At 48.2% G+C, this 13,365-nt stretch overlaps 1 protein-coding gene across 1 annotated transcript; it reads right to left on the reverse strand.

Moving 5' to 3' along the window:
- Positions 1-3,715: 3,715 nt before the first annotated feature.
- On the reverse strand, positions 3,716-13,365 carry LOC311623379 (olfactory receptor 10T2-like; the record flags this gene model as incomplete). The annotated part of the gene is made up of 2 exons (XM_084885373.1): positions 3,716-4,746; positions 13,344-13,365. 2 exons carry the CDS (start codon positions 13,363-13,365, stop codon positions 3,716-3,718), a joined length of 1,053 nt encoding a protein of 350 aa, XP_084741499.1.

The raw sequence follows: 13,365 nt of genomic DNA on the forward strand, positions 1-13,365 counted from the left end.
ATATAGCTTGTAAGAGAAAGAGACAGAATACGAACTCAGGCAGTGCTGTCTGGATTTCCATAGTGAGAGCAACTCAAGAATGGGTACACACACACACACACACACACACACACACACACACAATGGGTACAGTGTTTCAACCATATGGTTTCCCAATGCTTACAGGGTGTAGTGTTTGGGGCCCACTCAGGTCCCCTTGTGCTTTTTCAGATTTTATTCTAAGTTACTTGGGAAGCCAGAGAGAATTTTGAACAGACTAAGTCACACAAAACGCACATGGTTGTTTATAGGGGCCTTATTTGTAATAGCCAAAAACTAGAAAAATCAAAATGTCCCTCCATAGATGAGTGGTTAAACAGACTGTGGTCCATCCTCAGCATTGAACACTATTCAGCAATAAAACCTGTAGGTTCAGCCCTAGCCCATTTTGCTCAGTGGATAGAGCATTGGCCTGCAGACTGAAGGGTTCCAGGTTTGACTCCAGTCAAGGGCATGGTTGCAGGCTTAATCCCTGGCCACGGGAGGCAACCAATCGATGTGTCTCTCCCACAATGATGTTTCTCTCTGTGTGTCTCTCCCCCTCCCTTACACTCTCTCTAAAAATCAATAGATGTGGTGAGGGTTAACAACAACAAAAAAGTTACACACTATATGATTCCATTGATATGACATTCTCTAAGTGACAAAACCACCGTGAGGGAGTACAGATGAGGGGTTGCCGAAATTGTGGGATATGAATGGACGTGCTAACCACCACGCTCACAGCCCTTAAAAGGGAGGGGTGTATGCCCCTTTGAGCCCTACGCTGTTTCCTATAGCCTGGGATATAGATACGATGGTTGGAACTAAAGGAGTTACTTTGAACCCAGCGATGGAAGCCATGATTTAATTAAAGCAGAGCCACTTTACCAGCCCTGAACCACACACCTCTAGACTGTGGTTACATGAGGAAAACATAATATATCTCTATTTTCAGCCACTGTGTTTCAGGGTCTCTTTGTCATAGCAGCTCACACTGTACAAAAACTACATAAAAGTGAATACCAGAAGTTGGTCCTGCAGTAACAAGTGCCAGAAGTGGTGTTCTAGGACTATGAGGATTTGACTTAGCAATGAGGTCGTGATGAACGACACAGATACAAGGTGGAAAGCCAGTGATCTACACAATGTCTTCCATGACAGATTACACTGAGTGGCCAGATTAGTATGATCTCTGAACACATAATAATCTGGCCACTCAGTGTGTGTGTGTGTGTGTGTGTGTGTGTGTGTGTGTGTGTGTGTGTTAGAGGCCCCTGTGCATGAATTCTTGCATGGGTGGGGGTCCGGTCAGCCTGGCCAGGGGAAGGGGACATGGGTGGTTGGCCGGCCTGCCTGCTGGTCAAAATCCTGGTCGAGGGGACAATTTGCATATTAGCCTTTTATTATGTAGGATAGACACTGAGTAGCCAGATTATTATGCGTTCAGAGATCATAATAATCTGGCCACTCAGTGTATTTTCTATTGAGTCTGTAGCCCTCCGGCAAGTGGTTGGGAGCAGCCACACTATTTGTGTGTTTGCAACTTCTTGACTCTGTTTAAAGAGAGAGAGAGAGGTGGCCTGGGCAAGCAGAGATGGAAGGGACTGTAATCATATTAAGGTAGTCTCCCTTCATGCAGGCTACAATTTAAATTGACAAAGTCTGGTGATCTGGGACTCACGGGGAAGCAATAACACAAAGGTGGCTCTGAGGGGGGCAATTATAGCAAGATAGTGTGCCTTTCTCAGCCTCAAGAGAACACCCAGGTCCAAGCACAGAGGTCAGGAAACGAAGGAGGGCAGCATTCAGGTGGGAGGACTATGTTGGATGGATGAACCTTGAGGACATGATGCTAAGTGAAATAAGGCAGTCACAAAAAGACAAATACGGAATGATTCCACTTCCATGAGGTACTTAAAACATTCAAAATCACAAAGGCAGACAGTAGATTAATGATTATCAGTGCCTGAGGAGGGAGAAGGGGGAGTTAGGGTTTAATGGGGACAGAGTTTCCGTTTTACAAGGTAAGTAAGTTCTGAAGATGGATGGTCATTGCTCATCCATGTGAGTGTATTTAATGGCGCTGAACTGTACACTTAAAATGGTTAAGATGGTCAAAAAATTGTATTGGTTTTCTTGAGAGAGAGAGAGAGAGAGAGAGAGAGAGAGAGAGAGAGAGAGAAATGGGGAGAGGGAGAGAAAAACTTCCATGTGAGAGAGAAACATCAACTGCCTGCCTCCTGCACACCTCCTACTGGGGATCCAAGCCCAAAACCCAGGCAATGTGTCCTGACTGAGATTTGAACCAGCAACCTTTGGTGCATGGGACAATGCCTAACCCGCTGAACAACACTGGGCAGGGCAAAATGGTCAACTTTATGTTGTGTGTATTTTACCACAGTTTTTAAAATTGAAAGAGAAGGTGACTTTATCAGAGGAAATGTTTGGCTGTGGTTGCTTGCACATGGAGCTGCGTGGAAACAAGATGGGATGCCTACAATTCCGAGAGGAATGAGGCCTGGCTGGAACACTCTCTGACTACTTGGCTTATCAAACCATGTCCCAAGGTTGAACCATGAGGCCCTCCAAGTTGGACCAACAGGAAACGAGGTGCAAAAGCTGCTGCAGTAGCCGTGGGGGACCGAGGACAGTGAGGAGCCTCCCAGAGGTCAGAGCCAAGGGTCACAGAGGACAGTAAACAAAGACCTCATTCATAGCGAGGGAAGGAAATGGTCAGGATGCCTGCCTAACAGAACTTATCAATGGCAAGATGCAGAGATTTCTGTGTGTTTCCCACGCTTCTATTAAATTTTTTTTTACTATGGTTTGAACATTTATTTCTCATAGATCAGGAAAAAAAATTTTTTTGTAATTCTCGCCCAAGGATATTTTTTTTAATATTTTATTGATTTTTTTTTTCTTTTTTTTTTACAGAGAGGAAGGGAGAGGGATAGAGAGCTATTGTAGAAACATCCACCAGCTGCCTCCTGCACACCCCCCACCGGGGATATGCCCGCAACCAGGGCACATACCCTTGACCGGAATCGAACCTGGGACCCTTCAGTCCACAGACCGACGCTTTATCCACTGAGCCAAACCGGTTTCAGCTAAAATATATTTTTATTGATTTTAGAGAGCAAGGGAGAGGGACAGAGAAACAGAAACATTCTCGATGAAAGAGAATCACTGATTGGCTTCCTTCTGCACGCCCCCTCCTGGGCAGCCGGGGCATGTGCCCTTGACTGGAACCGAACCGGAACCCCTCAGTCCGCAGGCCCAAGCTCTATCCACTGCGCCACACCGGCTGGAGCAGACTATCTCATTTAGGGTCCTGGGAGCATCCCCCGTTCTTTTTGGTTTTTGTTTTTGTTTTCAATATATTTTATTGATATTTTACAGAGAGGAAGAGAAAGAGATAGAGAGTCAGAAACATCGATGAGAGAGAAACATCGATCAGCTGCCTCCTGCACACCCCCCACTGGGGATGTGCCCGCAACCAACGTACTTGCCCTTGACCGGAATCGAACCCTGGACCTTTCAGTCCAAAGGCCGACGCTCTATCCACTGAGCCAAACCGGCTGGAGCAGACTATTTCATTTAGGGCTCTGTCTGGGAGCTGGCCCCCGTGTTCCAGGCGGAGAAACTGAACCCCAGGCAGGGCCGCACCGACCCCGCACAACCGGAGAGCCCGGGTCTACGCGCACACCCCGCGGCCGCGCGCCAGGGCCCTCCGCAGCGCCTCCCGCACCTCCCGGTTGCGCAGCGTGTACACCACGGGGTTCAGCAGCGGCGTCACCACCGTGTAGAAGACGGCCACCAGGCGGTCGCGGGCGGGGTCCCCCCGGGACGCGGGGCGCAGGTAGACGAGGGCGGCGCAGCCGAAGTGCACGGCCACCACGGTGAGGTGCGCGGCGCAGGTGGAGAAGGCCTTGCGCCGGCCGGCGGCCGAGGGCATCCGCAGCAGCGCGGCCAGGATGAGCGCGTAGGACAGCAGGATGAGCAGGAAGGAGGCCAGCACCACCAGCACGCTGAGGAAGAAGAGGGCCAGCGCCCGGCCCGCGCCCCGGCCGGCGCAGCTGAGCGCCAGCACGGGCGCCAGGTCGCAGAAGAAGTGCTCCACGCGGCCGCCGCCGCAGAAGGGCGCCGAGAAGACGATGCAGGTCTCCGCCAGGGCCACCGAGAAGCCGGCGCCGAACACCAGGGCGCCCAGGCCCAGGCACACGCGGGGCCTCATGAGCAGCGGGTACCGCAGCGGGTGGCAGATGGCCGCGTAGCGGTCGTAGCCCATGAGGGTCAGGAGGAAGCAGTGGCTGCAGCCCAGCCCCAGGAAGAAGAACATCTGGGCCCGGCAGCCGGCGATGGAGAGGGCCTGGCTGGCCGTGAGCAGGCGGGCCAGCATGTTGGGGATGGTGACCAGCGTGTAGCAGGTCTCCGAGAGGGACAGCGCCGCCAGGAAGCGGTACATGGGCGTGTGCAGGGTCCGGTCCGCCTGGATGATGGCGATGATGGTGACATTGCCGCTCAGGGTGACCAGGTACATGAGGAAGAAGAGCGCGAAGAGGGTGGCCCGCAGGTGGGGGAGGTCGGAGAAACCCACCAGCACAAACTCGGTCACCAGCCAGGTGGCATTGTCCCACTGCTTCTTAGGAGCCTGGGAAGAGAGGGCGGAGGCAAACGCAACAGAGCAAGTTAGGGAGGGTCGGCTGGCTAGGCTGGCTAAGCGTCCTTGTTTGGCAAAAAGGAAAAAAAGAGAGCCGAAACCAGTTTGGCTCAGGGAATAGAGCGGAGGTCTGGGACTGAAAGGTCCCAGGTTCGATTCTGGTCAAGGACATGTACTTGAGTTGCGGGCACATCCCCAGTGGGGGGTGTGCAAAAGGCAGCTGGTCGATGTTTCTCTCTCATCGATGTTTCTCTCTCATCGACGTTTCTAGCTCTCTATTTCTCTCCATTCCTCTCTGTAAAAAATCAATAAAATATATTTTAAAAAATAAAATAAAATAAAAAAATAAAAAAGGAAAAGGAAAAAAGAGAGACCCCCGAAATGGGGTCACATAGACAGCAGGGTGGTGGAGGGAGGTGTGGTGGAGGCGGAAGAGGGTCATGGGGGGAAAAAGAAATTATGGCACTTGTTTTCCTAATATGATCCAGCTAGCAAGTGTTTCTTTAATAAGAAGAAAATCGTAGATGTGGGAACAGCTTACGTGCTTATCCACAGATAAGTGGATAACGGAGACGTGGTGACATATGCAGGGGAATATTATTCAGGCACAAAAAAAAGACTGAAATCCTGCCATTTGCAACAACATGAGCAGACCTTCAGGGCATTATTCTAAGGGAAATAAGCCAAACAGAAAAGGACAAATGCCATTTAATCTCACTCACATGTGGAATCTGAAAGAGTTAAACTTTCATAAAAAGAGAATGAAACGGCGGTGGCCAGGGGCTGGAGGGTGGAGGAAGAGGAGAAATATTGTTTAAGGATATAAACTTTCGCCGAAACTGGTTTGGCTCAGTGGATAGAGCGTCAGCCTGCGGACTGGAAGGTCCCAGGTTCGATTGCGGTCAAGGGCATGTACCTGGGTTGCGGGCACATCCCCAGTGGGGGGGGGGGGGGGAGCCGTGCAGGAAGCAGCTGATTGATGTTTCTATCTCACCCGTGTTTCTGACTCTCTATCCCTCTCTCTTCCTCTCTATAAAAAATCAATAAAATATATTAAATTTTTAAAAAGGATATAAACTTTCAACTAGGAGACAAATAAGTCCTAGAGATCTAAGGCACAGAAAAGTGAATATAGACAACAATATTGTATTAAATTATCTAACTTTCTAAGAGACCAGATCTTAACTCTTCCCACCACACAAAAGAAATGATAATTTTGTGACAGGACAGATGTGCTAATTATTGCTACCATGGCAACTATATTACAGCATATGAATGTATCTCATTAGCATGTTCCACACCTTAAACTTACACAATGTTACATGTCAAATACATATCCATTTTTTAAAAATATATTTTCATTTATTTCAGAGAGGAAGGGAGAGGAAAAGCAAGATAGAAACATAAATGATGAAAGAGAATCATTGATCGAATCCAGCCTGCAACCCTGGGCATATGCCGGGACCAGGAATCAAACCGTGACCTCCTGGTTCATAGGTCAAAACTCAACCACTGAGCCACGCAGGCCGGGCAAATACATTTCAATTTTTAAAAAAGAAAAGAACATATGTTTATTTCTAGTCTGCAGTTGCAAGATTTTTTAAAAAAGGAAGAAAGAAAGAAAGAAAGAAAGAAAGAAAGAAAGAAAGAAAAGAAATGGGGGGAAATAGTTATAAAGAACCATTGAACAGACTGTCAAACTATAGCGGGAAGGCAAGGGAGGTTGCGGGTTAGGGGGGTGTAAGAGATCAACCGAAGGACTTGTAAGCATGCATATAAACATAACTAATGGATACAAGACACAGGGAGAGGGGAGTAGGTGAAGGCATATGGGGGGCAGGGTATGGGAGACTGGGGGGAGATCAAGGGGGAGAAGGAGACATATGTACTACTATTTGTAATCCTTCAAACAATAAAAAAAAATGATTTTAAAAAATAAAAAAATAAAATCACAAAAATCTATAAGGAATAGATACTTAAATTGGGGTTAGGGAGAGGTGGTAAGAACACCAGTGCCTTAATCTGAGTCCCCTAGAAACAGTTCCTGGGGCAAGGATTCATAGTTTATTTGGACCGTCATCCTCCAAACCATAGGCGGGAGACTGGGGGAGCGAGAGAGAGAGAACAAAGACACGATGTCAAGGAAATTTCCTCTGGCGACTAGAATTTAATCCCACCTGAGGAACCCTTCGGGACAGGGAGGAAACCGGGTGTTTACCCATCAACTCCTGGTTTGCCATCGCTTGAGAGCTTCTACCAGGAGACATTCATCTCCCAGCACTTCCAATTTGCCAACATGTGCAGAGAATTCAAGGAAATAATAAAAGCCAAGGGGGTGTGGGCCAAGCATTTACTACTGTGTCTGCCACAGTTCAAATCCCCGAGAAAGGCAAAGCTTGAAACACTGTCATTGTCTACATGTCTTTTTACTTTTTAATTGTTTATACTATAGGGCTGCATTGGTGTAAAGGTGAATGCGCCCTTCCATCCTAAACCTGCACTTATTTCTTCTGATCTTAAAAGAAATTTAAACAACATCACAGGACCCATAATCGTATAACAGGCCCCAGGCATTGTGCCCCATGGACACATCTGTGTTCATTAAATGGAACATAACTCTGAAATAATTGGCCATTTTAATTCAGATTATGAGACATCAGTAGAAATATTGAATGGTTATCATCGATTACTCTCTGCCTCAGGAAAAAAAAAAAAGGTACAGTAATCTATATTAGAGTGTTTTTTTTAATATATTTTATTGATTTTTTTTATAGAGAGGAAGGGAGAGGGATAGAGTTAGAAACACCGATGAGAGAGAGACATCGATCAGCTGCCTCCTGCACACCCCTACTAGGGATGTGCCTGCAACCAGGGATGTGCCTGCAACCAAGGTACATGTTCTCGACCGAAATCAAACCTGGGACCCTTCAATCCACAGGCCAACACTCTATCCACTGAGCCAAAGCAGTTAGGGCGATATTAGAGTGTTTTTGAGGGTGTGTTTCACTCAGTTGGGACATGGGGCTCTGCTTTAAGGGAAATGGCCCCAATGCAATCTTTCCCTGCTTATTCAGAGTTAACTGGTTGAGAGATAAACATACTAGTAGTTCAGCCTGGAGATCCTCAAACAACTCAGATAAGAAGGTGGGGTCCGCAGAGAGCAGAGTCCTGATTTACCCGCCATCTAGTGGCTCTTGGGGTGATCTGCAAACCAGTGAGCCTTATAAGAAGAGAACAAAGTGAGCCCCTGAAAATGCTCACCCACAGCAATGGGGCCAGAGAAACTGACAACGGCCATCTAACTGTCCCGAAAGTTTGCTGCAAGTTTAATTCTGCAAAAGTCAATTATAGATTTTAGTTCTGAAGTTATATGGAGAAAACCAACCAAAACATGTGCTTGGTCAAGTCCAGAGATAGCCTGGGTATGAAGATCAGACAAGTCAGGACCGTCAGAGAACTTAACAGAAGCAAACAGGTAATGAGGGAGGGATGCCATGTTTTCCATGAAGAAAGAAAAGCCAGTTAGCAGGCAGCAGGCAGCCATGTTGATCAAGCACAAAGTGCATACATGTTCTGGAAAGAGAGAGGTGGTGACTATTCAGGCTCTGTCTTAACTGCTCGATTCTGCCATTCTAGTGTAGAAGCCGCCACAGATACATATAAACAAGTGTCATGGCTGTGTTCCTTATTCTTTTTAAAGATATTTCATTGATTTTTAGAAAGAGAGGGGGAGAGAAGGAGAAACATTGATGTGAGAGAGCAACATCCATCAGCTGCCTCCTGCATGGCCCCCACCAGGAATCAAGCCCACAACCCAGGTATGGGTCCTGATCAGGAATTGAACCAGCGGCCTTCTGGTGCATGGGATGACGCCTAATCAACCCAGCCACAGCGGCCAGGGCATGGCTGTGTTTCAATAAAACTTTATTTTCAAGATAGGCAGGGGGCCGGATTTGGCACTCAGACTGTAGTTTGCCAGCTCCAGATCTAGCACAAGTAGAACTAAAAGAATATTCAGCTTGGGAAAACTCCAACGAGGTCCTCTGAAGGATTCATGCTATAAAAATAAGAAAGCCTGACTTGAAATGCTCAGAAACTAAAGCCAAGTGAAAGTCTAAAACCAAGAATCTCAGACTCTGCTTAGGAAATGCAGGTCTAAGAAACGGCACACTGGGCAAAGATGCCCAGAGCATGTGTCTGAAAGGGGCCCTTCAAAGTACATTAATCCCAGGGAGCACATCAAAGCCCTTATAGAGAGAGCATGATAGAAACTCAGTTGCCTAGAACTCTTCACAGAGAAAGAAGTATTTGGATCTGACTCTCAAAAATATATAATTTCTGAATGTCATTAAACATTGTTAAATTGAAACAAATGTACAGGCAAACCACAAACTAGAAAACATTGTGATCCAAAACAAATGTTTAGCTCTTACAAACCATTAAGAAGAAAATGAGCTGAAACCGGTTTGGCTCAATGGATAGAGCGTAGGCTTGGGGACTGAAAGGTCCCGGGTTCAATTCCGGTCAAGGGCATGTTGGTTGCGGGCATATCCCCAGTGGGGGGTGTGCAAGAGGCAGCTGATCGATGACTCTCTCTCATCGATGTTTCTAACTCTCTATCCCTCTCTCTTCCTCTCTGTACAAAATCAATAAAATATATTTTTTTAAAAAGAAGAAGAAAATGAAAGCTTCTCGTTCTAAATAAGCATCGGGGAGGTAATGCACAGCATGGTGACTGTAGTTAATGATGCTGCATTGTGTGTCTTAAAGTTGCTAAGAGAGTAGATCTTAAATGTCCTCATCACCAGTAAAAGTTCTGTAACTGTGCGTGATGACGGATGTTAACTAGACTTATCGAGGTGCTCTTGTTGCAATATATACGCACAACAAATCATTATGCTGCATACCCGAAACTAATACGTCAATTATACTTTCATTTTAAAAAGAAGGGGAAAAATGAACCCCCAGGCCCATCTTTCCCCCACCCCAATATTTGTGGAATTCCAATGAAGGCTCATGCGCCATATGACTGAATATTTGAAGTTAACAGTTAAGTGAGATACGTTCTAACTCCTCACGTTGAGAAACATACCTTCCTAATGACCTGTGGATGGCCTACGGGAATAGGTCAGGCCTTCTTAGGCACACAGTATAGGAGTCTCTTCTACCACAATTATCCACCTTCTGCTCGCATGCCTGCAAGGGCTAGGAAGTCACTCCCTGACAAAAATCCCAAGACGTGAAGCAGAAATTCTATGCTCAAAACAGCCCTTCTGCTACCTGCAAGGACAACCGAATGGGGCTCTGGAATCAGACAGGCCTACGTTTGAAAGTTGGTGCCTGCACTTCCGAGGGCAGTGTGACCTTGGGCAGCTGGTTTGGGCTGTGGACTGAAGGGTCCCAGGTTCGATTCCGGCCAAGGGCACATGCCTGGGTTGGTAGCCCAGTGGGAGGCGTGCAGAAGGCAGCTGACCGATGATTCTCTCTCATCATTGATATTTCTATCTCTCTCCTTCTCCCTTCCTCTCTGAAATCAATAAAGAAAAGTTAAAAATAAAATAAAAAGGGGGGAAAAAAAGAAAAGAAATGAGCAAATGAGTCAAGAGGATACTAGGGGAAGCAAGTGTCCTCGGTAGAGGCCGCAGCCAGTGCCAAGGCCCTGGGGCTGGACTGTGCCTGGAACAGGAGCAGCAAGGAGGAAGAGAGGGGCAGAAGGAGGAAGTGGGGGGGGGGGGGCGATGAGAGCATGTCTCACAGGGTCTTGTGGGTCACAGTGAGGACTTCAGCTTCCACACCCGGTGACGTGGGAGCCAGGAGGACTCTGAGCAGAGGAGGGATGCGGCCTAACGCGGGTGCTCCCGGGTGCCCTCTGGCCAGCCCTGGTCTCAGAGGTGCTCCCGGGTGCCCCGGACCGCCCTGGTCTCAGAGGCGGGTGGCAGTGTGCCAGTGCCCTGCACACGTCGCAGAGAGAAGGGAGGCGGGGGCTTCCTGGCTGGGGCTGAGATGGAACCCTGTAACACCTGGGAACCTGAGACTTGCAGTTTGCCTCAGAGTGTCCAGATCGTGACAGGTGAGTGGCCAAAAGGAAGTCAGGTTACAGGATCAGAAAGTTCCTTATTTGCATACCTGGAAGCGATGAAAAGCCCACCTATGGCGAGATCCCCAGGCCAGCTGCTGGCTTGGTGGGAGAGTTGGCGGGAGGCAGTGGGTACTGAACTCGGGGGCAAGCCCGTGGCACTGCCACGCGAGGGGAAGGGATGAGGAACGCACAGGGTCTGGGGTCTTTCCTCTTCCTCTTCCTTCTCCTCAGGAAGCCGCCCTGGACGCAGGAGCCCCTTCCCCACCAGTGCCCTCAGAGTAAAGTTAAAAATTCCCCATCTTCACATTTAAGACCCTTCTGGTCTGGCCCCTGGTACCTTCTCCAGTTCCAAATCCATCCATGGCTCCATGCAAACGAACACACATCTGTTTATTAAATTAACCACAAGTTGAGAAAGTGAGGCATACACCGAGTGGCCAGATTATGATGATCTCTGAACGCATAGTAATCTGGCCACTCCGTGTATAGCCTATATAATAAAAGGCTATGTAAGCCCTCGCTGCTGAGTAACTAAACGAGTATTGTGTGCATTCATGCCTAGGAAGCTCCAGGATATAGGCGTGCATGTGTGTGCCTGCTGCTTGCAGGGCACGCGTGTGTGCGGTTGGTATCCCCATGTGCTCAGACCACACATGAGCCGGGGATGGGCTTGGGTGCCCTCTCCAGCCCGGCAAAGGCCCCGAATTCATACTCACCATGGCCACGGGAGCTTCCTGCCTGCATCACGGCTTGCCGCCTAAGAGGGGAGGGACTGAGGACCTGGGTCCTGTTATACAGGGGATCCCTAGAGCGGCTGTCTCAGGGGCCCCAGCCACTAACAAGCCTCCCAGGGCTCAGGCTGGGGAGACCCTACGGGGTTTTTTCCCCTCCGAGAAACTGGAGACCCCTGGGCCCACTTCTCCGGCCCCCAGGCTCTCCTGGCAAAAAATGGAAAAGGACTAATGATGATTTCTTGTTGTGGGTGGCTGTCACAAATGCTCTCTCCACCCCGGGGCCTGTCAGTGCCCACCCTGCAAGGCAAAGCTGCTACCCGGAGGAAAACGCACCTTCAGCCCTGCCCTAAAGGAGGGTAGGCAGAAGTGGATCACTTGATGTTGTTATAAAATGTTCCCCAGGCTCAGCTTCTCAGAGTGGCCCACAGCTCCTCGAGCCCTCTCCCTGTTCTTTTTAGAATTAGTTGCCAAATCTTCTCTACTCTCCCTCCCCCAAGTTCCCATCCCCTCAGCCCCACCCAAACTCAGGCTACAGCATGCCCACCTGTTGGAAGAGTTTGCAGCATCACCTTCCTCCCGTCTGCCCTCTGCACTGGCCACCAGAACAGGAGTCCTGGCTGTGTACCCACTCTACTCAGGGGCCTTCCATGGCTTCGCATGGCCCTCAGAGTAAAGTTTAAAATTCCCCATCTTCACATTTAAGACCCTTCTGATCTGGCCCCTGGTACCTTCTCCAGTTCCAAATCCATCCATGGCTCCAGGTAAACCATCACACATTCGTTTATTAAATTAACAAGTAAGAAAGTGAGGCATACACTGAGTGGTCAGGTTATTATGATCTCTGAACGCATAGTAATCTGGCCACTCGGTGTATATCCTATATAATAAAAGGCTAATATGCAAATTGTCTCCTCCATCAGGAGTTCAACTGCCCATGTCCCCTCCCCCTGGCCAGGCTGACTGGACCCCACCCACGCACGAATTCATTTACTGGGACCTCTAATATATATATATATATATATATATATATATATATATATACCCACACACACACTGAGTAGCCAGATTATTATGCGTTCAGAGATCATAATAACCTGGCCACTCAGTGTAGACCCAGCCATTCCGAATTGCTGACCCTTCCTCTGAGATTTCCATGCTGTATCACACCATTTTGCCCCTCCCTATGCTATTTCTTTTCCCCTCCTCTTAGCCTCCTGGCAAACTCCTAGCCCTGCTGAAAGACACATCTCCAGCACAAAGAAGATACACACACATCGTTAGCCATTCAGCCACAGGCTGACATTAGGTTGTTTCTGTATTTTGACTAATGTGAATAGTGCTGCAATGAGCACAGGAGTTCTGGCTGAGAAATTTAACTTCATGAATTAAACTTCATGACAGGACATGAGTCTCATAATTTTGCAAACTCCTGCCCTATACCAACAACCCCTGTCATATTTGCCCCCAGCCCCTCTCCAGAAGTGACCCTGAGACAAGGATTTGAGTAGAAGTAAGTTTACTTTGGAGGTGACCCTAGAAAATACAAGCAAGTGCCGAGACCGGTTTGGCTCAATGGATAGAGCACCGGCTTGGGGACTGAAGGGTCCCAGGTTCGATTCCGGTCAAGGGCATGTACCTTGGTTGCGGGCATATCCCCGGTGGGGGGTGTGCAAGGGGCAGCTGATCGATGACTCTCTCTCATCGATGTTTCTAACTCTCTATCTCTCTCCCTTCCTCTCTGTACAAAATCAATAAAAAATAAAAAATAAAAAAATACAAGCAAGGATGTGGAATGATGAGAAAAGATGGGAAAAGGAGCTAATAGAGCATATGCTATTAGGCAACTTACCCTTGTGGTAGCTGGGACGCAT

The sequence above is a fragment of the Pipistrellus hanaki genome, assembly GCF_964339955.1.
Source record: "Pipistrellus hanaki genome assembly, chromosome: 5".
In the NCBI taxonomy this organism is placed as follows: Eukaryota; Metazoa; Chordata; class Mammalia; order Chiroptera; family Vespertilionidae; genus Pipistrellus; species Pipistrellus hanaki.